The sequence below is a fragment of the Leishmania donovani genome, chromosome 31, assembly GCF_000227135.1.
Source record: "Leishmania donovani BPK282A1 complete genome, chromosome 31".
NCBI lineage: Eukaryota > Euglenozoa > Kinetoplastea > Trypanosomatida > Trypanosomatidae > Leishmania > Leishmania donovani.
The window spans coordinates 1,045,634-1,054,726 of NC_018258.1; the positions used below are offsets into that span (position 1 = coordinate 1,045,634).

Here is a 9,093-nt window from a genome sequence, read left to right on the forward strand (position 1 = left end):
CGGGGTGGCTCAGCCTCCCTCCACCAGCAGGCAGTGTGAGGGACGGGTGAGACGCGCTGGAGCCAAGTCGGTACTTTGCCTATTATATAAACGGGGCACATACGTCTTCACTGTCGCAGACCGCTACGACGCAACGCCACCCAGGCCCTGACCGCCGACATCAGCAGCGGTAGATGGCTCTGGCCTCCCCTACGGCGTAGGCACTAGGCCATGCGACCGGCAGAAGTGGCTCGACATTTTGCAGGAATAGAGGGGGGGGTGGGCTAACTGGCCGCCCCACGCAGAGAGTGGGTGCAGTGGACGCTGAGATAGCACGCACGGAGGTGCGCCCTCGCCGTGTGGGTCATAGAAGGTAACACAAATAAAAAAAAAGAAGGAGGGCACCACACAGAGTCACGTGGAGAAAGTGCAGCAGACAAAAAGAGAACAGGAGGGTGGAGTGGTGGTGGTGGTGGACGTGCGAACATCGGGGGGGGGTGGCCCACACGCTGTGGTTTCAGTGCCGTCCTCTTTCTGTTTGGCTGATTGATTGTGCTCTCTCGCTTTCCTGGACACGCGCGCGCACACACACACGCGAGAGAGAGAGACGAGATGGCGAGAATGTGAGACACACGTGCCGAGCACACGCATAGGCGAGAAGCAAGAGAAGAGAACGGAAACAAGCAACAGGACCTTCCCACATAGACGGGAGAGGGGGAAGGGGGGGGGACGAAGAAAGAGGGGGAGAGAGAAAAGACAGATAGAGGAGGGCACCGCTGAAAATCCAAAAGTGGTGTAACACACACATACACATACACACGTGTACAAGACGCAACAAGAGAGGGTGGCAGCAGTGCAATGTGGAAGGAGGGCACAGACGGAATGGGACGGGGGGGGGAACAAAAAAAGATGAGCACAGGCCCACACAGACACACATACACATGCATACACAAGCGCATACACGCCAACAGAATTTTCGACATGGCATGCACATAAACGCACCATAACGCAACCCCCCAAAGCAGACAACAACAAAAATGGCAAAGTCGCGCATGCGCTGCTGCAGCGCTTCACGTTATACAAGTGAACAAATAAGAGAGCAAATACAGGGACGAGCGTGAACACATGGTGGCAACCCCACTTCTCCCCTTGACAGATATGGGACAGTGACTCACTTTATCGTCTTCTTGGGCCGGTCGTACAGGTACAAGGGATCAAGCGTGGCGCTCGAGTCGCTTGCACGGCCACTCTGAAGAGCCTCTTTCACTTTAGCCTTGATCTTGGCGCGATACCACTTCTGCAAACTCGGAAGTCGCGGCTCTTTGATATCCGACGGCACCGGTATTAGTGGCCGCATCAGACGCTCTCGAATCGACGACCATCGCCACTGATGCCCATTCTTGACGCCTTTCGAGGACTGCGGTGGCGAGGGACTCTTCTCGGGACTGCTGAGGGATTGAGATTCAACAGAGTTGACCATCTCGGCTGCGTCCTCGTCATCCTCCTCGAAGTCGCTCACGGAGGTCGAGCGGAGGCTCTCATTTTCTGAGCAAGATGTGTCAGTCGATGATGCGGTCGTCAACGAAGTCAGTGCTTCAGTTGAGCTTGGCCACTCGCTGACCATCGGCTTTCCGTGCTCGTTGCTTTCGAAGTCGGCGCTCACGGTAGACTCTTCCGCCGCGACGGCAGGCTTAGGTTTTAGATGTCCGGTGGAGGCAAAACGCCGCAGGAGAGTCAGCATTGCATACCTTCCCCTCTCCCTGATCGAGTTGTGAGCCTCGCGCGATGGTAGTGCGCGCGCTGCGGCATGCTGACCTCCGTAGAGTGAGGTGCGTGAGAAACCCTCCACGGAGAGAGGTGAGGGCGCAGCAAACACGCTTACAGTGATTGGGGTAGAGGGGTTCACGTACTCGTAGTCTGCATACGCGGCGTCCCTCGGCAACGACAGCACATTCTCTGGTGTGCCTTTCGGGACAACAGTTGACTGCTGCGACTGTGGTGTCGCCTTGTCGTCTATGTGTGGTGGCTGCGGTTTCCAAATGGCGCTGCTCTCCATGCCCTCTTCGTAGTTGTCCAACGGACTGATAGGTCGCACATCACCTGCGGCCGACGATGGCTGTCCTCCGTAGAAGTAACGGTCCATGAGGCATTCCATTTCAGAGAGCTGCACCTCTCGGTGGATCGGCTCCTTGCCGGCCACCGCATCGTGCATAGGTAGAAGGCTCATGTCGCAGCTGTTGTCCTCTCTGCTCGTCGGTGTGAGTATGTTTAGTGACGGCATGCAGTAGATGCTGTACGAGCCTTGTGTGAGGTCCGAGGCGATTCGGCTCGCCTTATCGTCTTCCACCACAGCCGCTTGCGTGCGCGGTATTCGTGCGGTGCTCTCGCCTTTGATGCGGGGAGGATGCTTCAGCGGCTTTCGAGCCGTCGGCGCGGTAGGGGTCGCCTCATCCCTGCCGTTCCCCTGTGAGGCTGTCCCCTCTGCCTTGTCAGTCTGGTACTCTGGGATAATGCGTCGGTAAGAGGCATGCGTGGGACCATAGGGCCCATCCGATGCCACTGTTTGCATCGACCGGGCTTCCAACGCTGCCAATAACGACTGCGGCGGACGGGGCGCAGAGGCTGCTGTGCTCTTGGACATCACAGCTGGTGGCTGCTTCGGGGTCGATGGCGCTGCTTTGGCAGTTGCCTCAGAACCTCCACCCAGCGAGTGCTGTACGTGCGTGGCTTCGGACATCGGCAGCTGATGCACCATCCGCGACACCGCCGCTGCATCCCCGATGTCTCCGTGCATCACGAAGCGCAAGGCGGGATCGCTGTTATTGCTCGGTGGGCGGTGAGCAGCGGGCGGAGAGAACAAGTGACGGTGTGCCACCGCCGCTGCAGACGACACTCGAGGACAGAAAGTGCAACAGTGCTCCTGCTTGGCGCTCTCCGCGCCCTTCTCGTTGCCTTGGGAGTTGACTGAAGAGGCTGGTAGATGTTGCTTCAGCTCCGTCGGAGACTGCCGTGGGGTGTGCGGCGACTTGTAGTCAAAGTCGAAGAGCGGCGGCAAGGCATGAAGAAGGCCGCTACTCTTCCGCAGAATCGACGGCTGCGGTAGTTGCAGCCACAGCGCCGCAGCCGTCGAGAGCTGCACGAGGTCGCCGTCATTCACGTCTTCGGCCGGTGCGTCTGTGAAGCACACGGAGCAGTCGCTGCGAGAGCGACTGCTCCTATGCAGGGTGGTGCTCTCCGAAGTGGAGGAGAGACGGCTATCTGTGCTTTCCGACACCGAGGAGAGCGGTGGCCGACTCAGTGACGACCCGTCAACGGTGCCAGGCCCGTAGCCGCCTCTCTTGCGGCGATTTGGATTTGGATAGAGCACTGGGGGACCGACTTGGATGCCAGCGGCGTTCACCGGGATGGCGTATCGCTGCTTGTTGTGTAGCACGACGAAAAGAGTAGTCGGTGCCGTGTCCATTGTGAGATCCACGTAGAACGTCGCCTGCGTGCAGGGAGGAGGAGGTAGTTAGACACGAAAAAAAAAAGGAAACACACCAAAACGCAGCAGCAGCAAGCAGCGTCTCATTAGAGGTATGCACAGCCCTCCCTCCCACGAAAGACAAACCAAAGACGCTCCCTCGGACACAAACCACAAAGCAAAATCGGCCACACCAACCACGGCAGCGACAACAACAACAACAGCAACGAACAGAGCAAAACAAAAAAAAAGCTGCAAAGGCACGCCCACGCCCACGCACAAAAAACAAAAAAGACACGCGCACTGGAGCGATGGCCCACACGTGGCCGCCAAAACGAGGCGCAGGCAAACCGCAGACAAAAAAGCGCGAGAGGGAGGAGAGGAGGGAGGGGGAAGGAGGGAAGGGGGGACGGCGACTAAGCCAACGAACCAGACTTGTCAGCAAAACAAAAACAAAAGAGGGACAGGAAAGCACGGGAATATTCGGCACAGAACGATGTCTGCGGAAGACCGGTGTACACTCGCGAGCCGAAGATGGGCGGGGGGGGGAGTGGGTGGGCAGAAAGGGGAGAACGAAGCGACGCATACTCAACGAGAAACGCACACAAGCCAATGCAAAGAGCCAAGGGAGAGAGAGTGGGAAAGAATGAGGCGCGCACACACGCAGACAGCGTCCTCGGTCGCATGCGCGGAAGGTGTTCTCGTTATGGGCCAGTGAAAGCGCGAGGGGTGAGACCAGGAGTGTGTGTGTGTCGGAGGATGGGAGGGGGAAGAGTAAGGCGAAAGAGAGAGAAGAGGAAGACGATGGGGGAGGGACGGAGGAGGTCGGCAGCAGAAAGGGTCCGGCTGAGGGAGGGCAAGACGGAGTAGTGCAGATGGGGGAAAGATGGGAGGGGCGTAAGCGAAAGGAACAAGAAAGAGGAAAGAACAATAAATATGCGCGCACACACGCAGCCCACCGCAGGCTGATGACAACGCCGCTGCCGCGCTAAAGACACTCCAGGTGAAAAAGAAAGTGCGCCAATGCAGGGAAACCGCAGACGCTACCAGGGAGTAGAGGGCGCGAAGGCTTGCAGGAGGCACGTGAGGGAAGCACCGGTGCACCGCTCCACGCCTCCGGCTGGGCGTCGCAAGAAGCTGCAGGAATGTTATGAGATGACTTGATCAGGTAACCGAAAGACAGAAAGTAGCCAACGAAAAAGGGTAAGTAAAACGGGGAAGACAAAAAGCAAACAGACGTTGCGTGGCTGGGCAGCTGGAGGCGTTGCTTGTAGGTGTTGCTCGCGCCTCCTCCGCGTTGGTGAAACGTCTCGCGTAAAGTCGAGGGCTAGCGGTAGCGACCTGAGGCGCGCCTCAGTTTCCTTCGACAATGGAGAAGAAAAAAAAAAACGTATGCGCCACTCAAGTGCAGCAGAATAGGATGTGAAGAGCTGAGCAAGATGCCCGGGCGGAGAGGAGAGTGGCGGTTGAATGGAACACGGAGATGCGCAGGGGGAGACAACACCCTCCCCTCCCCCTCAAGCAAACACAAATATGTCGGTAGAATAAAAGAAAGATACGAGGAGAGCGCCGAGGGAGGGTATTGGCGCCGCAGAGCGCACCTTTCACTGCAGAGATGCATATGTGCGTGGGCGCGTGTTGTCAGAGAGAGGCGAGAGGAGCGAAAACAGGGAGGCTGAGCAAGTGTTGAGAGCGTTTCTGTTGCCTTTCAGCAGCAAAACAAGCGTGGGGCTGTTGCGCATTCATGTTCAACGTCATTTTGAGCGCTGGAAACTGCTGCATTCTAGTGCTCACGTTGACAGTGAAGTGACGAAGTGCTCGGCCACAGCATCAGCAACGTGAAGGGGCCTTGTTCACGAACTGTGTCAAGTCAGCGAGCGCGCACAGGTTAGACCCGTGCCGATGCGCAAGAGGTAGACTTGTCCCTGAGAAGGCTGCGCGCACAAGAGGGAGACGATCATGAGAGAGAGAAAGGCAAGAAAACCAGTAATAGAAAAAAAAAGCACACGGCAAGAGGGAGTTGTGCAGCGGTGCTCTGCACGGCGCGAGAGCCGATTAGGATTGGCTCGTGCTCCATCCTTTCAGTCAGCCTGCAACACCTGCCTCACCCATTCCCATGTGCGCACACGCAGGGAGAGGGTCAAACCGAGAAAGGGTGAGACGAGAGTGTGATATAAGCGAGGGAGGCTACATGGTTTCCCGAGAAGAAGCGACCACGACCACCGTTGAAGCGACAAACACCCGCGCACCGCCTCATCGGAACTCAAAGATGCCCATTACAGTGCAGTTTGCTGGCAGTTGCAACACCTTCCTCTTCGCAGGATCGCCCGGGTAAGTCGTGGGGGATATCAGATCGTTGCTGTACTTGGGCGGCACTCCTTTGCGGTTCGAGATGGTGATGTGCGGTATGGGGTTCGCGCAGGGGTAGTGTGCGTCGTCGCGGCGCACGGTGATCGCCACTCCGTCCGCATCGGCGACGACAGACTCTAAGGTGAGCGTGACAGACTGACCGAGGAGTTTGGCGAGCGTGACAAATGCCACGGGGTCCATCTCGCCGCCGAAGTACTTTGTCGTGACGTGGAACTCGCGCTGCACCACCTGCCCTGCAGTGAACTCCGGAGGCACCAATGCGAGTAGCTTCTCTACATCCTGTTGTTTCTCTATGCCGATGCAGGCGTAAGTCGGGGCGCGCGGCAAGTTGTGAAGATGCGATTCGTATTGGTGAGCCAAGCTGATCGCCTCGTTCACGTCCTCGTCCGTGACAGGCGGCAGCGTGTGTGTGCCGTTGGCCTGCAGCTTTTCCCATATCATCCGCACCATGTCGCTGAGTGGCGAGGTGACGTCCAGCTCCAGCACCAACTCTGGCGGATCCCTTGGCGTCTCGCAGTCACGCACCGCCTTGCGCACAAACGAGCGCGTGCGCGTCATCTTCTCGTCGCGCTCCTGCTGCGTCAGATTCGGGTCGACACGGATGGACCGGTGCCCGTTCCCGCGGCCGAGCACGCGGGCGATACACACATCGTACAATGCCTTTTCCCCGTCGGGGTGAAACCACGTCACCGTCAAGCTCAGCGGTAGATTGTCGTAGTCGTGGTTCATCTTGGCGTCCAGGTTCATCTTGTCGATTATGAGATGCGTCACCGTCGACTCCGCCTGCGTGGCTTGCCGCAGCAAGGCGAGGAACTTGTCGCGCTTGCCTGCCTCGTCCTGATTCACCCAACGGGGCTGGTACCGTGACGCTTGCAGTAGCACGTAGAGGGCACGGCTCAAGGTGGACTTGCCACACCCTTGCGGTCCCACGAACTTGATCACATCCAGATCGTGCGTGCCGCTGCCCCACTGCACCGGATCGGGTCGGTACTGCCCACACGCATCGCGCAGCTTCGGGTCGGAGTCCATGGCGGTCTGGAACTCCTTCTGGAGAGAGAGCCATTCCTTTCGAAGCTGTAACAATTCGTTGCGCTGCATGTTTGGCGTGAGGCGCCGAGTCATCTGCAGCCAGGCGGCAAAGTGCAGGAGCCAGGGCATGCGGTTCACCTCCCACTCCTTGAGGTGGTCTCGCAGCTCCGGCTGTTGCTGGTCTAGCTTCTTCTTGAGCCACGCCTGGAGGCCATTGCCGTTGAGCTTGTGGTTTGTGACGGCCTCTCGCGTGGCGCGCTCCATGGCGTATGGGTATGACTTTTCCTTCCACAGCCGCACCACCTTTCCACTTGCGTCGGCGCCGTACATGACGCAGCCCTCCAAGTCGATGCGTCGGTTAATCGTGCGAACGCGCTGCACGTACTCGGGTGAGCCGTACATGGCCGGAGCGCTGTAGCGTGAGAAGGCGAGCCCAACACCTGCGCAAAGTGCCTCGGCCTCTGCCACGGGGACACAGAGGCCGTCCTGCCGCGAATGCTGCTGCGCCTCATTTTGCGCATCCGCGGTTTCTTCATGACAGCCACCATCGTCCAGCTCTGGCGCCTTGTTGCTGGAGAGGTCAGTGCGCCCTGTGCAAGCTGCCTCGAAGGCGTGTTTGCTCAGCGTCACTGCGTAGAACCGCAGCTCGTTGGCACCACTGTCGACCATGAGATGTTGACTGTCCGAGAAGATGGCCACGAAGCAGCTCGTCCACATCTTCTTGTACAGCGTCTCATGAAACGCACGCGCCTGCGCCGGTGTTAAAGTGCGGGACGCCACGGCCCGCGCATCGGCATTGGCAGAGGATGGCGCACATCCACCAACACCACCACCACCACATCTGGACGACGCACCACCGCCTGCGAGCATCGCTTTCCAAAGCCGAGAGATCTTGACCACTTGCGAGAAGTGGCAGCCGAGGCTGCTGTAGTAGTGCAGGCAATCTTCCGAGACGGCGTAGTCGAGCACAATGTGCACATCCTTGCTCCCAATCACCCAGTAACGACGAGAGGTATCCTCCTCATCAGCGGCGTCACAACTCGCTTGCGAAGCCGTCAACTTTTCTCCCCTCTTTGCGGGAGGAACAACGAAAGCAGAGAGGTGTCCGCATTCGCCATTCTCCTCCTCCATGGCAATGACGGTCTGCACAGCGTCCGGGTAACCGTAGGTGCTGTCTTTGCAGCCAAACTTGCGCAGCCCATCGATAGCACCCACGAGTGAGTAGGTGGGGGTACCGTTTGGCCAATCAGACTTTACGTACACCCGCGCATTGCCTCGCGGCAGACGCTCCCACACATCACGGTGTCGGCTGTAGACGACTTCATCGATTCCACTGATGGTGCGCTCCACAACGACAAAGTCGCGCTGAGCAGCAGCAGCAGCAGGCAGAGGGAGACGGAAGAGGCGCCCTTTCTCACGACACCGGCTCACATGGGCGAAGCTCGCATCGAACGCGTTGGGAATGACAATCGACTCGACGTCGTGCTGCGTTTGTTCTCTTTTTCCTCCTGACGTATTCGGGGAGGCGGCCGGCGGCCGGCTGGATGATGAGGGGCCCCGACCACCACCACGACCCTGCCGCCCTCGGCCGCCTCGTCTGCCTTTTCCGCCTCGTCCGCTGCTACCACGGAAAGTATCACGCATGAGCTCTATGCGCGGGTGGAGAAGCGACAGACAAGAAGCAGACGGCCACTAGAGAGATGGTGCCCAATGGTCTGTGTTGTCACTTCATGAGGCGCGAAGGAAATGCGAGGCGGGAAAAAGAAAAAAGGTGTGACAGGGCAGAACCGAAGAAACACGTCTGGGCAGCGTTCAGCGGAGGGGAACGTCTGCAGTTTCACAACGAATGGCAGCGTCATCGTTGCAAAAGACGTCCAGCGACCGCGTGCACAGGCTTGGCACTTTCCTGTGCTACGGGGGCTGCGGCAGGCAAACAACCGTACGAGGCGACGCTGCACAGAAGCAATGTCTCGCAGAAGGCCGCCCACCACTCTGCCGGAAACACGTTGAGCGCATCGTCTCCCGCCAGACAAGTCTTCATGACGGCATCAAAACCGTGGCAATAAGACAGTTCATGATTGCCACTTACTTCTTCGCCGCATTATTCAGAAGCGACGACACCGCGGAACTGCACGCATCAGCGGCACTTCTATTTTCTCTTCGCCCCCAGCGTTCATTTCGCTGGCATACAACATGGGTTCACCCTCCACTCTACACCCCCACCCGGCCCGCCACAGGCCCCCATCGGCGTG

At 58.5% G+C, this 9,093-nt stretch overlaps 2 protein-coding genes across 2 annotated transcripts; both read right to left on the bottom strand.

Annotated features, from left to right (window-relative positions):
* Positions 1-1,150: 1,150 nt before the first annotated feature.
* On the bottom strand, positions 1,151-3,442 carry LDBPK_312180 (hypothetical protein, unknown function; the record flags this gene model as incomplete). The annotated part of the gene is made up of 1 exon (XM_003863258.1): positions 1,151-3,442. One exon carries the CDS (start codon positions 3,440-3,442, stop codon positions 1,151-1,153), a length of 2,292 nt encoding a protein of 763 aa, XP_003863306.1.
* Positions 3,443-5,695: 2,253 nt separating this feature from the next.
* LDBPK_312190 (hypothetical protein, conserved) lies at positions 5,696-8,485 on the bottom strand (the record flags this gene model as incomplete). Its single annotated transcript, XM_003863259.1, has 1 exon — positions 5,696-8,485. One exon carries the CDS (start codon positions 8,483-8,485, stop codon positions 5,696-5,698), a length of 2,790 nt encoding a protein of 929 aa, XP_003863307.1.
* Between the last annotated feature and the right edge of the window lie 608 nt (positions 8,486-9,093).